At 39.0% G+C, this 17,661-nt stretch overlaps 1 protein-coding gene across 14 annotated transcripts in view; it reads right to left on the minus strand.

Moving 5' to 3' along the window:
* The window catches only part of ANO5 (anoctamin 5), a 60,695-nt gene that overhangs the window by 15,915 nt on the left and 27,119 nt on the right, over nucleotides 1-17,661 (minus strand). For 10 of the 14 annotated variants that reach the window (XM_074885297.1, XM_074885296.1, XM_074885308.1 and 7 more), the window contains 9 exons: nucleotides 16,969-17,082; nucleotides 10,845-10,913; nucleotides 9,446-9,760; nucleotides 8,998-9,111; nucleotides 6,999-7,165; nucleotides 5,967-6,101; nucleotides 4,621-4,726; nucleotides 4,471-4,531; nucleotides 2,738-2,889 (listed from right to left, as the gene is read on the minus strand). In XM_074885297.1, coding sequence (XP_074741398.1) covers nucleotides 2,738-2,889; nucleotides 4,471-4,531; nucleotides 4,621-4,726; nucleotides 5,967-6,101; nucleotides 6,999-7,165; nucleotides 8,998-9,111; nucleotides 9,446-9,760; nucleotides 10,845-10,913; nucleotides 16,969-17,082 — 1,233 coding nt within the window. The remainder of the gene's footprint in view (nucleotides 1-2,737; nucleotides 2,890-4,470; nucleotides 4,532-4,620; nucleotides 4,727-5,966; nucleotides 6,102-6,998; nucleotides 7,166-8,997; nucleotides 9,112-9,445; nucleotides 9,761-10,844; nucleotides 10,914-16,968; nucleotides 17,083-17,661) is intronic. The other 4 variants (XM_074885309.1, XM_074885305.1, XM_074885298.1 and 1 more) reach the window with 3 other exon arrangements.

The following is a 17,661-nucleotide window of genomic DNA, read 5'->3' on the forward strand; positions in this document are numbered from 1 at the left end:
TTCTCTCAGGAGAGATATACTGCCAGAATCTCACTAAGTATACTTACTTAGTGCAATTATCAATACTGTAGTCTCAAGTCACAACAAGTTTTTTTGATGATAACAGTTGAAGGCTCTATTAATAAAACTATAAAAAGCAGCTGAAGATAAGATACAAGCACAGATATCAGGTGACTTTACCTAGGCTCATTACATTCTATACCTATTTTGTATTAATAAATAATACATATATTCTATACTAAGAACAAATGTTTCACACATTCTAGGCTATTCGACAAGTTTTCTACTTTAGAACAAACTGTAAGCAATAACGTGCAATGATAGAGCTAAGTTTGAATGGAATGCTTCATTATTTATGTAAATTAAGATTCTACCATAATCAGCAAAACCAGATTTTAGCTATGACCTAGCTAGATAGTTTAGCACCATGAGCAAATGAGGTGTTAATTAAAGCCTCAAGATGGGCAATTTCTGTTTCAGTGCACCTAGAACTTTGAAACATGGCCAGGAATAATGAGGAAATAATTTTCTGAGCAAAGCAAATCCATCCTTGGGACACAAGAAACTCAGTGACCTGTATCCATATTACCTTATCAGTCTGCAAAATTAACTTATTTGAAAGCACTGTCCCTTCATGTGTTCAGTCCTGCATGTTATCTAGTGAAAGGAAATTACACTACAGCATGGCTAACCTGTATGGTTTGCTATAACTGGGTTTTGGTAAGGATCACCGCTAAACCCGGCTGCACAAAAGCTTCTGCAAATCCACCAAGGTAATAAATTGATGTGTCATAAAATAAAGGATTGTATAGTCACTGAATTTTCATGGTGATTGTTAATACATACTTAGAAAGCACAGAGCAGTGCAGTACCTCACTCTTGAATATTATGATCCAATTTCTATTTTCTAAATAAAGTCCAAAGAAACCATCCTACCAAAGAGATCTGCATGAATTTAGAGAACAATCTTCTCCCTCAGGACAGTTACACAAACGCACCTCACCCGTGCCATCTCTGGCTGGATCTGCCATGGCTCATTCACCTCGCCAGACTGTGGGTTTTGGTCCGTGCGGTACGTAACCACTGCCTACGAGTCAGCCCATTGCTTCCCCGTCCTCACACAATTACCCTCTGCTGCAGCCCGTTACTTCAGAGCACACAAGGGCCATGAACCGCCTGCGTGAACTAGCTGAACTAGCTAATCAAAAACTGATTTACCTGAAACCATTTTCCTGAGAATGCAGAAATCAATACCTCAGCAGAGCTACACTCAAAATCACAGTGCACGGTTATCAAAGATCTCTGCGTAACTTGTACAGTGTACAGTCCAAGTGCACAAGTTACAGGTATAAGAACAGCAGCATTAATGCTGCATGTGCAGAAGGGGTAGGAGAGGCAGAAAAGACTGTCTCTCATGAGAAGTAAGATTAGCATATATATTTCCTAATAATTAAGGATAGAAGTCCTAAAAGACAGGGCTATGGTGTATAAAACAATGATGCTTCTGATGTTCTGGCTAAGCTTCTATTTCTCTTCTGAAGACTGTGTTATCCGAGTATACTTATGACTAGTGAAAATAAGTTATTTATATGCAATTCTAGGAGGAAGGATGATTTAAAAATATGTCAATTTGAGGTAGTAGATGTTGTATTGGAATGCAACCATCTGATCCCTAAATTTGTCAAATAACTTCTACCTAAATTAAATTTAAATGGAGACCATTAACATCTAGTAAGTATTTCTACAGAACACTTAGCAGAGTTAAATAGTGTGGTTAATTGTATCTCAATTAGATTTCAGACAAAGGGCTTCAGCAACCTTCATCTCTCTAGCATTCCCCAAACTGGTTGTATGTCAGAAACAAAACCACAGCTAGTCCCACTTATGTATCTTTAGATCAAAACAACTGTTTCTTCATATGTCGTGTAGGGATGAGAAAGAGTGCTTTTCAAGGTGTGAAGATTTCAGAGACTCCTCCCTTGAAATGTGAAGGACACTGTAAAGATGGTGTTAGCCAAGTGAAAGCTATAAACTTTGCCTCTGTATTCCTGATTTATCAGTTCCAGTGGAAATTAAAATCAATAGAGAATAATTAATGAAAGTTATGTGCACGCTCCAGAGGCAAAACCCCCATGTTCTCATTATTCTGTGTCTAAAGCCTAGATAACAAAGGCATCTGCAGGCAGAGAGCCATGGTCCAGGAGCTGGGGCATGCCTGTCCCGTGCAGGAGGCCGCTGTGCTGACAGCCCTCAGCTGCTGTTACCTTCAGACTGGAAAGCAGGACAGCCACACCGCAACAGCCCCGCGCCTGGGGAAACAGACCCCAGGATTTACTGGTGCTAACACAGCTGTGCTGCTGTCAGCAGCTAGCGGGTATCTCTCATACTAGTCAAAGAGCACAAACCTCAGTACTCAACTGGGTGCTGTCAGCCAGAAAATAACATGTTAGCAAATTCTGCTTTGATATTCAATGCAACCACCCAGCGAGGGCGTGGTTGGCATCATGGTGGTTCTACGTATTTCAGCCAAGCTCACAGCGGCCTAAAGACTGCTCTGTGGAGACCTAACAGCTGAGGGCCTGCCCTGCTCCAGTGTAAACGCAGCATCACCTACGTGTGTCTCACAAATCCTTCCCTAGCCCTGACATACAGACATGTTCCTGAGACACAACTCACGTTATCAAGCTGTCAGCACACAACTGAATTTGCATGCATGTCAACCCAGCACGCTCATTACCTGCGTTACAGGATTCTTCTTCTTATGGGTACATTTTGCCTCGTACTCAGGCCTCAGCTGGAGCTGTTGTTGTTCCTCTTCAAAATCAACCAAATCCCACTCATATTTCAGTCTAGCTTGCCGTCTCTTCCAAAACTCCAAGAAAAGTGTAACTGCAATTTGGAAGTGTCAAAATTCAGTTATGGGAGAAGTGATCAATTTCATGAACCAAGTTAAACTTATTTCTGCACTGGCTTCATTCTGCAGTCTATTATTTATCCTCACAGTGTGACCCATCTATTTTTTTGGACTGTCTATTAAAGTTCACAGCTAAAACCATAATATGGATTAAGTAATTATTAGCTAATTGAATTCCAGGAGTGGATGACAAGGAAGATGCCAAGACAGGATATGGGTATTTCCATGGTTATGATGACCACATTCAATTACAGTTTAACTACTTTTCATATGCAAATAGCAGCACGGAATTCAACTAATTGCTTGTGTATAAACCTGTTACACATGAACAGAACTGTTTTCAAGTAGTATGTTCAAAGATTTCTGTTGCTTTTTGATGATTATTTGATATCATGGTCATTTTAAAGATGGTGAATGATGCTTTTCATATGATTGAGAGTGAGGCTGGCTTAAGAAATTTTTAAGACACTAGAGGGAACTGATTTCATACCTAAAATAAACAAATATAAAAGTTACAATACTATGTAACATTTTAAAAGCCCTCTATAAACTACTTTCATATGTAAACGTTTAGTAATCTGATTGTTCTTGGTTGAACTGGAGAGGCTTTACGGTTTACACAAACACTGGAAAACTTATCTTCTGCAGTTCTAAAATCTTTTGCTGGTACTTCCTGAACGACTAATCCATCTCACTCAAATGCTAGTGCTTAAAAGCAAGAAAAGATTAGTAAAACAGACATACAACGTTATCTTTCTCAAAGTTTTTTTTGAGAATTCTTTATGAAAAAAAGTTAGCAGCTAGGTCCTTCTGTAACAAACACACAAATAGGTTTTTCTATTAGCACACAGAGATCTTTGCTTGTTAATGAAATATCTATATTCAAATCAAAGACTTAATAATGTTATTTCATACAAACTGAATGAAACAGGAGACAAGGTATTTAAGGAAATAAGAAACAATACCCTGCATCTACAAACCCATTCACAGAGTTTAAGAAAAGAACAGGTATTCAAGACAGTATGATCTTAAAGTCTGAACAAGCATCACTTTGTGTGAAAACATGCTTCGAGAGTCAGGAAATCCACCTATTTCTGCATCATCAAAACATACTGTAACGTATGAACTTCACTGGAGTAGAAGCCAACTGATTCTCATCCTAGAAGTGCTGCTCATAAAGTGGTAGTGCTGGATCACCATCCAGCAAAAGGGCACAAAAGCCCTCTACGCCCTCAGAGGGACACTGCAGGGCTTAGACAGGCTCTTACAAGGGCTGCATAAAGGCTGGACTACTCTGTCTTCGGTTACTAAGCAAAGAAACAAATGTTAGCAGCTACAGAGTACGCAATGCTTATGATATCCTAGATATCTGCTGGGTTTTTTAAAGCCTAATTCCTCTGTAACTTAAAATTATTTTTAGTCTTTCATCACTTTTGCATCTGAGGCAGGATATTAAAGTGAAGCTATTATTCCTCCTCTTCCCACTTCCAGTGTCCCTCAGCAGTTTGGCCAAGATCTCCTTATTGCTTGACATAAAACTTATCAAATGTACTCACCCCATATGCCCATGAAAATGGCAAAAAAAAGAGTTGCCACGTTGTCAAACAAATGGGAATACTACAACAGAAAACACAGGAACAGGTCAGTACCAAAACAGTTTTCAGTATGAACAAAAGCGACAAGCGGCTGGAGAGCCAGATACGGACCTGCGAGGACTCACAGGTGGTATTTAGTCGCCAGTACTCGCAGTCTTGGTCACAAAGAGGGCACATGATGATCTCTCCTCCAATTGCAGGGTCACAGATTTCTTTGCTGAGGAGAAAAACATTGTACAGCATCTGTTTTCATAGCATCTCAAGAGGTGCTATATGAAATTCATTTTTAAAAAAAAAATAAAGAGCTTCGTTTGTTCAAAGCTCGACATTTGCAGCTTCACAGAAAAGGTGCCAAGTCTTGCCACATTCACTGGTGTTAACCTACGGTTGGTCAGGGCAAGCCAAGAAATGTAGCAGCTGCTCCAAGGAGGAAAACTAGCAATTCACTTGGTATGGGCTTTCCAACTCTATCAGTAACGAATCAAAAGTCTGTAAGGAGCTGTACTGCACATGCACAGCTTTCAGGTGAGATATAAACTATGTTATTTCTTATCAGGTTAGTAATGCATTAAAAACATCTTTTCTAAAAGCAGCTAAAAATTCAGCTTTGCTATCTACAGTAAAATTTGCTACTTCAATTTAAGTACTACAGTGGGTGAAGTTTACAATTCTGTGATAGTCGTTCAATATCCAGAGAAATCTGAACATCTACAGCAGTATTCCCAGGTGAATTCTGAACCTAGCCAAAATGTAAGTCTCAAAAATACAGAATTCAATAGAATGGATGAGAATTTTATTCATCTTTTATGGTTAAAACTCAACATTTTCTGGAAGCCTTCTTATATAAAACAGTGAGCAATGCAACGTCAACTCTCTTTTCCTCTCCCCACTCATCCACCCTCCCGCCAAATCCGTGAATACAAGAAAACTCGGGACCCTTGAACAAACAAATACAATGTTTTTTTAAAAAGAAGCAAACTAGCTTCCAAGATACTGGATTCCTCTTTGACAGAAGAACACTGCTGATCTGTCCTGTACTCATGCTTTTGGTAGTTAGTACAAATGATGACCTACAGAAACAGGTCAACGGACTACTCTGAGAGATAGATTAAAATAGAAAAAGCTTAAGGCAACAATAAACACTTGAAACAATTTTGAGAGATGTCACTGGTAGTCTTAGGGCTTCATGTATTGCAGGTACTCCAATATAAAAAGATATCGCCAAATGGCAATAAAGTATTGCTTTTAACCTACAATTTGAGTCTTACTAATTAATAGTCACAAGTTCTGCATTAGCCATCCACCACCATTTCAGTCAATAAAGATAGCCGAAGAACAAATCTGTCTGCTCTGACAAGCTTTAAAAGCTTGTTAACTGTTTTTCTGCAAGAATAAAATTTTCACATTGCTTAGCTTTTCCCATTATAAGCCCAGGAGATTTTCAACATTACACTCACCTGCTCATATTTTCATCCATTGTAAACAAGCCGTAAAGAAAACAGATTAAGCCAACAACTGCTGCAAGGAATAACATCTCAGTGTAAAATCCTAGCCAGGCAAAATAGATGCCAATCTTCTCACCATAGTACTTCCTAAACACAAAAAAATGCAATTAATAGGAATACAAAGCAAAGTTTGTAACTGCAATAGAGCAAACTGGCCAGAGTCAAAATGAAACACTTGGCAAAATTCTCACTTAACGGAACAGTAAATGCGTTGACGTACACTGGAAAAATGAGATTTGAAGCTATCTGTGAGAAGTTACGCAAGCTGAATGAACAGAATATATGGCCTCTGTTGACCCTTTTTTTATCTCCTAACAGAAGCTCCAGCTTGAAAAAAATCACTCTTTCTCCTTCCCACAGGACAATGTAAATGAAGATTTACTTTTTTGATTTTCCAAGGAGTTATACACATGAAACTGGGCACAACAGTTCTGATGCTATGGTTAGAACAAATGGATAATTCTCAGAAATACAACTGGCTGTGTTACAAATGGGGCAATTCTAACCTGTGAATAAAGTAACGTTTTTGTTATATGACTGAATCAAAGCGATCTTGGATAAAGTTAGTTTAAATTTGGGTTTAATACTGAATTAAGAGTCAAGCTTCAAAGCTGATTTTATCAGTGTTTTTTCAAGTCTGTGCTGAAATTCAAATCAATCTTTAAAAACTGTGGCAGATATTGATTGCAAAATGCAAGGTATTCTTTGCATGTGTTTCTCTACAGCTGAATTATCTGTAAAATACCTGACCCCAGGAGCACTGGCTAGATTGAAAGAGGCTTGATCTGAGATAAAACATTTTTCCAGTTGCTAGTAAAAACCTGTGTTGCATCCTCTAAGGACCCAGTGCCCAATTAAGTATCCAATACTCATCGGATCTTAAAAGCAGTAAAAATTTCCCAGCAGGATCAAGCTACAAATGCATACACACTCATATTGCACTAAAAACCAAGTAAATATAATAAAACACAGTCAGGCTTTTACCTGATGAGGTCTAAAGGCTGTTCTTTGTAGAACCGCAAGAAGCGGGCCCACTCCATGTAGAGCGTGTATCTCTCACTCTCACAGTTCGGATCGTTTGCCTTTTTCCAGTACTGGCACTGTGAGCAAATCAGAGTAAAGGCAAAACAGCTCATCGACAGACTCAAATACTACATTGAAAGAAACAAACGTTAATGTTGATGCACTCCTCTTAACATTGTGTCAACTGAAACAATTTTAAAGTCAAACTTAGCACTGTACTTCATCACTTTAAGTAGAACCCTTATATGTAATATTTAAAGATAATGCACATTTTCAGAAAACATCTATCAATCTTAGACATCGTTTGCCTGCACTGTAACCACATCACGTTCCGTCACACCAGTGTTGTGTTGGTACCACAGACTTGTTCACACTGGGAGATTACTGCAGTGAATGGGTTGTTCCTTTACGCTGGTGTAGCATATGCAACTGCAGAACTTCAAGCTTCTCTAAAGCAGAAAATCACCATTTTACTCAACTTCAGTAAAGATGATGCATATTTAAATCCTGTCCTTCGTATTTCAGTCTCACTGTAAATTGCGCAGCCAAAAGCATTTCACTGAGAGATGGAAACTAGGTGATATAAATTGAAGTTGTTTCCTGCCTCCAGCCATAGCACTATGATGTACTCTGTGCTGTGGCTTCTCAAGGTGTAAGGCAAGGACATGCAAAATGAAATCCTGACACTAATTAACTTAGTGGTGTTCCTCGCTACCTGCCAAAAGCTAAGAAAATATTGGAACTTCATCAGTTTCCTAAAAATTAAACAGCACAAAATAACCGCAGTTCGTGACAGCTCTTGTAATTTTATTTTGTGTTGTAGAGCTCTGCCTTTAAGAAATATTTGGCTATGTCAAATATTCAGTTTGTGATCTGGGTTTTCCTTTTTTTCTGGATGTCTCTCAGACACAAAGAAAAGCATGAAAAATTGGTTTCTAAAGAGAAATCAGGAAGTTTAAACAACCTAAAGTTTGCACTTTAAAAATATTTTTAAAGGTTAAATAGTTATTTTTTAGACAATGATTTGTAAGTCTGTCTCATGATTTTTGGAATTTTTTTGATGCAATTTCTTAACATTTAAAGTTGGCTGTACTGCTTTTTGTTATCTGTGATTTGGTAGTCCCAACAGTATAAAGCACTTCCCAGGCTAGACTAGTCTTCTACAGCTCAGATTCTGATCAGCTAAACTTTCCCCCTGAAAACCTAAAGAATGTTCATTCATCCATTTCTTTCCATTTTCTAAGGGAGGACAAAAATACTTGAAACATTCAAAAATATAAATTTATATAAAGTACTCAAAAACATGTTGTGGTAGAACTCACAGATATAAATAAGCAGTTTAAGTTCACTAAAGCTTTGTGATAAATCTGAAATAACTATTAAAAACAAGGAAAGAATTTAAGATTCATGCAACGAATTAAACACAACGTTCAGAAGCTCACCAAAACTCACCTGAGATGGACACGTGACCACCCCCCACTGAACTGTAGGGCACACGCAACTCATCTGACTTCAGTCCCAACACGGTATGATCCCAAGAGTATTTACATAACTGCAGGTAGTATGCACTACCTGTACACACCCTATACACACACAGCTGACTGCATGCACCTACAGTAGGTGTTCATTCCTTGTTATAATCTTTCCAATGTATTACCACATAACCTGCATCATAAACATTATAGAAATATACTATGGAATAAGTCTCTTACAAATTATGCAAGTGACACATAAGTACACCCTAGAAACTTATCCATAGGAAGAAACATTTCAGGACCTAAAAACCAAGTAGTAAGGGGGGCAGATATGTCTTGTGTATTATAAAACAGAATCAATTACTGGGACAAAAGGAAGGGTTTGAGTACATTTTCATTTCTGCTGGAAATGGCAAATGTCACAGTAGGTGTAAGAGTAAAAACGTTAGGAAATGCTCAAGGGAGCAGAAAGCTAAAATACTTACATCGTGAAGAGGATATGCAGCTGAATAAGTGCCATTATTTAGCAGTCTCTTAATCCCAAATTTTTTCTTCCCTTCTTCTGTTCCATATGGGCAACGTGTAAGAATGTAATTAACCTGAGATTCAAACACAAGAATTTCAGACCTTTGCTACTTTAAGGCCATTTAACAGAAACCGGTAACGGTTGTGCACTGCATACAGTCTGCAGGAACAACACGCAAAAGCAAAAAGCGCTTCTCCCTGTATGAGACCACACTTGCCTTGTAGACATCCAGAAAATCCATTCCAACACATACTCTTCCAGATTTCTAAAAAAGATGCACAGGCACCTAGGCTTCCTCATATTTACCCACAGATATCACAGTTTACATAGTCCTTCCTTGCATGAATATTCCAATGGGATTGTGTAAATCTACATGTAAATGTAAGTAGGCAAATTCACATACGTACTATTCTGTTTCTCATGGATGGTGAGAAGAAAGTGCTCTCGTCATTAATGAGGTACAGCTCCTGCTTGTCCCTGCTGAATGGTGCCGTGAAATAATCCGGTTCAGGGTGCATCACCTTCTTGGGAAGCCTGAGTGGTGCAAGCATACAGTCCAGAGGGTTCTCCACCGTTGAGGGAATGTCATTTTCCTTGATAGGAACTTTAATGTTCAGCACTTCTGCATACGTGATCAGAACATCCCATGTGGCATGGATCTTCACAAAACAAATCTTGCCATCTTCAGATTCCTGCCCAGGAAAGTTAAAGCACACATCCGACTAAACTGCATTTTATTGCAAGATTTATGAGAAAACTTGTTATACAAAATTGATTTCCTTCTACATATTTGTGAAAGCTTTAGAAAAAAGGAGGGGGAATAGGGGGCCATTTATAAGTTTTTTAACTGAAAAGCTTATCCAAGTGGTTGTTTGTTCGTAAGGATAATCTCTGCACTACTAAAAGCTCACAAAGGCTTTTGAAACTACATTAATCTTGTACACTGAGGCCTGAAAACTCTCACTGCACTCTGACCACGTTGGAGACACGAGGGTTTGCTACGCAGGGCTGGCCGCTGGCAGCCCACACGTCCTGCTGGCCACCGTGCCGGGCTGTGAAGCTGTTCTCTCTCCTCGAGGAGCAGTTTCCATACAGCGGAGTAGTGCATACAAGACTCCTTGCAAAAAGGAGTTACCAACCAGAGCCGAGATCTGTTACAGCCTCGCAGCTATAAGGAATAATCTTATCACAAGCCTCACTCGACAGTTTATGTTCTTCCAGTGTTCCTCTCTATACAGAGGAGAAAATGGGAATCAGAAAATATTTTTAACATGCTGCTCAATCTCCATCTATGCACGTTACAGAGTCTGAACTTCAAGAGTTATTTTGCTCCACGCAATCCCTGGCAGAAAAAAGGGTGCGTTGCTCTCCAGTTATTAAACAAAACAGTGACACTGATCAGTCATCTCCAAGTCCTTCCTCATAATTACAAGATCCAGTGGGCATATGCTAATCCATTCACTGACTTCCAAACATGCTACTAGGTGTTAGGTGGGATTAAATGTAGCTGTGAGCATACTTCCCTTTTACATGGGTTTAAATGAACTCACAGGTATTTTGGAACTGCTTGCTTTCTGTTATGAAATCAAAAGCAATCACTGCCTCCTGAATCAAAAATTACTTTGTTTCCACAATTCTTAGGAATATATCTGCAAAAATAACTCAAACATATTAAGCTTGTTTCACCTAAATTAGTCATGCTCCACTGAAATCCACTAGAATACCATTTTTCTCAAAGAAACAAAGTGGTATATATTAATCAGTAATTTGCAGGTCTGTTGCTTTAGTCCTGATTTTTCTTTTTACCTTCTTGTCTTCTCTTTCTAGTTTCAAACCAGCATTTTCCAGATTTCTCTCAAATTCTTTTCTTCTTTCCTGAAGAGAAATAAACACACTTTATTAACTGACAAAGTTAGCAACTAACTGATCACTTACTGATGACTTCACTGAGTTTCACTCCTCCTAACTGATGACAGCCCCTTGATGCTATGTGACCTTTGTTAAAGAAATCAGACCACCAGACAAAAGCCAGCTGATGCATACCAGGCCACTTCCGAGTGAAGGCAACACATCAGGAATTGCACTGACTAGCACCAGGAAACCTATTTGTTAAGAATAGGCTCATAAACTGCAATCTTGTTGAGCAGAGTTAAGTCAGGCGTCCTGAGCATTTCTGACTTTTTGGGAAGGTGGTGTGTTATTTTTCAAGTTTAGCTATATTTCTAAGAGAATGGTAAAACTAGAAGGAAAGAAAAATTCTGGAGGCATGGAAGACTGACTGCTTACAGTGACATCTATCTAGCAGTTTAACAATCAAGCCTGACACAGATGTTCAAGTACTCACTACAGACAATTCAAACTATGCTTCACAAACAACATAACTGTAAAACTAGATAAGACTAACAAATCATCACGAGTAAGCTTGCATATACTAAGCTTGCATAAAGTCAGTGTGGACTTCATACAGAAGAGAGATAACAAAACCTGCCGGTGGCAGTGCATGATGCCTGCATGACCTCTGGGAGTTTGACACTCTTCCTGAACTCTGTATTTTGCCAAGTAATTCTTAGGTGGTGTCTTCAGGTAAAAACGTTTTCTTCCCCTCTTTCTCAGCAGAATTTTTGCTCCTATTGGGAGACTGAATTAATTTCCTTTTAGTTATATAAAATTTGCTGAAGAACTACCATAATAACTACAAGTTAAGCTAAATATTGAGCCCTAGCCTCTTCAGAAGACACTAGCTAGACTACCAATTTATTTCTAGCTAAAACCTGCAATGCTGTATGATGTTTTCTCTATTGAAAGGTCTTAAATGGCATTTTCCAACCAACTTAAAAAAACCCCAAACACCACAGTCTTCAGCCAATTTCCTTCTCCTGCGTGTCTGTGAGGAGCAGGCTGCCCTCTTTGCATAGCCGTTTGCATAAACTACTTGGATAAATGAATACAGACTGAAGAAGAGCTTTAATGGCCTGCAAATCTATCTTAAGCTGTATTGACACATTTTCCTGTGTTAGCGGCCTTGCACGTTTACCTGTCATATCTGATTTTGCCAAATATTATTAGATATTAGATTAGACATTGGCATAGATAAGTTTGCAAATATGGTAATTCCTGAGTTCGAGCACATGCTGGGGGCAAATGCAATTCCATGTACTATTTATTAATTAACGTATCCCCCCAACGCGCCTACATGCACCTGTATAAACACACCAGAGAACTTGTTTGCTGACCTGATGACCTAACAGAGAACAATACAACTAAAAGGTGATTTATGATTACATTTGAAAGTGCTATATAAAATCTAACATTCAAGCCTGGTATTCAAAGCTACGTGCTATCCTGGACTACATTTTCTCCAAACAAAGCATGCTGGAGTGCATTCTTTCCCCAGCAACCACTGGAGGAGAGCCAAGCGAGTCCGCTCCAAGGGCTGTCTGCCACCACAGAACCCAGCCAGCTCCTCCCGCTGCTCAGCTTAATAACAGGCAGAGACAAAGGGTCTGGCCCCACCTTATTGATCTTTCCTTACTATACACTTAGAATGACAAACTGCAGATCTCTAATAGAAATTACGCTCTTTTTACCACCTTGCTCTCTTAAGCCACCTTCTCTGAATGCCATGCGAATGTACTGTACTTTCACCATCTTTAAAAGGAAATCAATCTCCTGAAAAAAAACAATGCTCCCCCTTTTCTTGCCAAATACTGGATTTCTTCATGTTGCCATCAAAGGTTTAAAGTGGACAAAATGTACCCTCGGACCAGTGCTGTTTTGTTTTAAAACATACTTGTAATAATTTTAAGCTTACTGTCCCAAACCTGAAGTTAGACCTGGTGCAGATATTTGTGACTCTGCTCAGATGCTACTCTGCAGTCACAGAGGGAAGCAACATAAGTAATCACATTAGTGAAGACCAGTAATAGCAGGCTAATACCGTTCCTCACATTTTGTTTAAGTACAGTCCTTAAGCCTCTCCAAAGCATCTGTAACAGACTGAAACCACATTTTCCGAGACCACTGTGGCCTATATAGGAGAGGCCAGTAGAGCATTCACCTCTCCGAGCACCCTGCACACTTCTACAGAGTAACTTTCCCATCTAACGTTTGCTTGGCTGTAATGAACATCCCCGTAAGATTAACAAAGCAAGATCCAAAGTCCAGTGGTACTAGTATGCCCAATGCAGATGCAACACTGCGTGATTAGGGACCTAAGGAAGAGAGACAACTGTTATCAACCTGCTTCTTGATAGCAAAGCTGTTAGTGCTAGTAACAACAATAAACAAACAGGAAAATAAAATAATTTTAAGTTTATAACATACTATTCCTTCATCAAACTCCTCTTCCTTGCTTTCCCCCTTCCTTTAGGCAGGGAATGTTAAGCTTACAAAAACCTTTTATATATCAGGATGCTCGGGCTTACTCTAACTGCAGTCATGTGTAGGATATTGGTAAATAAGTATGGCCCTTTGGAACAATCACATGCTACTGTAAAGTGTACAAGAACTCTGCTCTTAGCTGTACCCTGAGAAAACACAACTCACTTCACAGGACTAACAGAGATGGGCTGTTTCGTAGACTGCCCACGCAGCTCCCTGGCAAGAATGTTTCAGGCGAGATAGAGCTTGTTTAGGAAAGACCCCTTGTCATCTCATCCTCCTGCAGTCACGCGAGCGGGAGGCTGACGAGACAGATGAGAGAGCTGGCCCTATGGCAGCGCTACAGGGGCTGCCCGCGTGGCATGGGAGGGTGCTCCACGTGCCCTCTGAAACACAAGAGACACAAAATACCTTCCTTCTGCGAGTACCAGCCAGGCTGCTGTGAAGCAGGCATGGAGAGGTGCCCAGTTTGGCTCAAGGGCAGTTTTCAGCTGCTCCTGCAGAGCTGGGGACAGTCAGCAGCCTAACAGGGTACAGCAGGAACAACAAACACCTGATTTTTTGCTGCCCCTGACTCCCGAACTTTGGGCTATCTGGTGCCTGTGAGAAAGCAAAAGTTGGTCTGAGATGATGAAAAGTGGGAAAGGACTAGATAAAATTTCTTTCTGTATCTCCATGCCCCGCTGGGGACAGAGGGTCTTTTCTTCCAGTAAACATAGGAACAAGTTACTTTGCACAGAGATGCCACAGTCCTAACACTCTGGATCCTGTGAAGAAATACACTTATGAAAAATAAAGATCATGTCCTGGTCATACATGAATAAATTGGTAGATACTTTTAGAAATCAGATTTATTTTTCCATGTTCACATGCATTTCATATATGGGTAAAATATTTCCATTTATCTGCTGGAGGCTTAGAGGAAAAATATAAAGTATCGTCTCACAAAAATGTAATCCTAATTTTTGTTCAGAGAGACTTCGTGGTTAGGATTTATTCGTGCCATTGACAGAAGGCAAGTTCAAAACAGAGTTTAAGCTGTAAAGTTTCTGGGGAACATCAAAGAAGTTAATGCATTTGATCTGCATAAAGCTAAAGGAGAAGATGAGCAGACCATCTCCTATATCTGTATCAGGGCTATGTTGAAAAACACAAAGAAATTAATTATTCATCCCTTTCTTAGAAATGCAGAACAAAGCTGTTTCCTTGAGACAACAAAACCATTTGTCACAACTGTTATTCTCTTCCCATGAACATTTCTATTCTTAGCTGTTACATTTCGCTGTATCATTGTACTACAGTAAAAGAAATTCACATTTCTTTCCTGCGACAACTGTACAATGGCAAGTACAGTATGTCAGACATTCCAAAGGCTGCAGTTCATCACTATTTACATCTTGTTCCCACAAAGACAACAGCACAGTACTTCCAGGCTAAAAAGTCTGCATTAATTTATGGGCATATTAATTGTATAAAGATCTATGCTGGACATAAATACAGGGCAAATTCAATTTTCTTAGCAGATTCCCCTACAACTGTGCAAAAACTCACACACCGTAACATTGATACCTTCATGCCTGTCTGCCCTGCACCTGCAAAGCTAACCTACAGGGCCACAGACCAAACACCTCCTTCCACGGGGCCACAAACTCTTTTGCAAGTAACAGACATATACAGAATTAAACTTCACAGAACCTGATGCAGATTTCTCCTCTTTTGAAGAGAGAGATGTTTTTTCCTAGCCAAGTGCATTTTTACCTCAAAGAGGAACTTCAATATTAGCTACTAGCTCTTGGGTTCTTCCCACTGTGAATCCTGCAGTCGATAATGACACCTGTGTATGTGGCCTCTGGTCTGGCAGGTTCCTGCCACCCTCTAAAGACCTATAAACCAATGAGGAGGAAATTGCTGCACACAGCATCAATGAGTGACTAGACTGAGCATCTGGCTCATTTTCCTTCCCACTTGAAACATTACCTAAATAGTCTCCATTTCTTCCCTCATGTTATTTGAGAATGACTAATGGGAAAGTTTATTTTAAGAGTTGCTTTCACATATTTTGCATGGCTATCTTTTTCTCTCTACACTGATTGGTCTCCTCTTCCTTCTTTTTTAAACTCATTTGCTTTATGGTAGAAGGAGGAATCTAACTAGGATTGCAGTTTGACAAAGAGTCAGGGCGAGTTTGAAAAAGTATGCATCACATAAACCTATGGTGCGTAGCTGTAATATAACCCTGGTCTGCCAAGCAAATATACTGAACGTGGCTAGCTGAGGAAAGCAGACTGTGAGATGCTTAAGATGGGAAAAGCATTGAAGATTGTGACAGAGATTCTTGCTTTTTTTGAGGTAACAAGAATACGATACAGGAGCTGTGCTCTACATGGGATCATATTTGCATATAGGAAGCATAAGTCCTTTGAAAACAGTATTTCCTTCATAAAGGAATGTAAGCAGTAAGCAGTTTTCTGAACAGCCCAACTGTACAGTTTTTGTTCAAAGGCAATTATAATATTTCATTATGAAACACTTTAATATGACCAGATACAGGTGAGAAACATTATTTACCTTGCAGACCATTGTAAATGTAACCTCTCCTGGCTCAGAAAGAAGCCAGTGAATAAAGAGGGGGTAAAAAAAATTAAAATCCCTGCAATTGTTATTATTTAAACACCATGCTTATACAGAATTTATTGTTCATCTTGACGGCATCTCATAGTACTGGATTTTTTAAATAGCTTGAATTTATGTATTAGTCAAGTTAGACCTCAAGTGTCAGTATGAGCAAGGATACATGTCATTTACTGAGTCCGTCTGACCTACTGCTACCGTTCCGGCAACCGGGTCTTGGTGGGTAGTTCAGGGAGGGTGGCTGACCGGCATTTTAGAGAAAGCCTGTACTTCATGCTCTGTAACGTAGATCTCCTATCCAAGCCACTTCAAATATTCTTCTAGAACAGTGAATACATGTATATGGAGAGCACGTCAAGCACAGGGAGGAGCTCAAAAAGAAGCTCTGTGTTTATTTTGCTCAGAGTATTAAAAAAAATAAAGTCTTAAAAGGAAAGTTGCATGGATTCTTAGCTCTAAGGATCCATTTCTACTCTAACTGAAGTTAGATGGAGACGGGGGAAAAAAGTTACTATTACATCTTATTTGGATAATGCTTTGCTTATTTAGAAGAAACCTCCTTCATTTAACTATTTACAGATACAGTTTTACCAAAGCCACAGCTAACTATAAGACTGTTAAATGAAGAAAGCAAAATCATTTGGATTACTTGGCACTGATTGTATAATATATTGACCAGGCTAAGTAATAGAGTGTGATCAATTCAGTAAATAAAGCCTCAAAAATCTAATAAAATTGGGTCCTAATGCACAACAGTAAATTACACAAAACTCTCAGTATATGGAATGGCTTTCTACAGAGCTATCAAGTTTTTAGCTAAATCCAACTCTAGCTGAGTGTAGTTACTTGAAAGGCTTAGAAACTGATATTCAGGTTATGATAGGTAAGAATAAAGAGAACCTCAAGAAGACAAACTTACCAACTTTTTTTCCCATTCCTTATTAAGATCGTCCACATAGGCAAGAACAAAATCAATTCTCCTGACACCATCCCTGAAGAAAATAGAATCTTTGCTTTGATGTCTTTTATCAATCTGTGGAAGATACAGGCATACGATTAAAAAAAACAAGTATTGCTGTTGCTCTGAAATATAACAGAGGACAAACAAGTTCCCCAAAATTGCCTCAATTCTTCAGTTTCTTCACAGTTGAAGATACACTAGCACAAATTTCAACAAGGGCTATACCCACTTAAAATAATTTCAAAATTAACTGCTTATATCCACAAACACTACATGTCAATAACCAGTATATGAAGAATAAATACGTGTTAATGTAGCAATACCTGTGAACAATGCTACCATTTACTCTTTCACAGTCTTTACAGTGTGTCATAAATGACCAAGCATGATTTGTTTCCACAGTTAGTCAGAATGCCACTCTACACAAAAGCCAGCTAGGGCACAGTTCATTGACTTGAAGCAGGTAGCAAAATGTAAATTCCATGCATTTTTTCTACATAACAAAATTCACTAAACCAACCACCACAGAGAAATGTCTCAGCAATGACAACATATGAAAATGCACACAAACAATACAGGGGTTACATTTCAAAATTGGGTATTTACTTTCGTGGGGGAAAAAACAAAAAGCTAATAATCTGATATCAATGC

The sequence above is a fragment of the Strix uralensis genome, chromosome 15, assembly GCF_047716275.1.
Source record: "Strix uralensis isolate ZFMK-TIS-50842 chromosome 15, bStrUra1, whole genome shotgun sequence".
Taxonomy (NCBI): Eukaryota; Metazoa; Chordata; class Aves; order Strigiformes; family Strigidae; genus Strix; species Strix uralensis.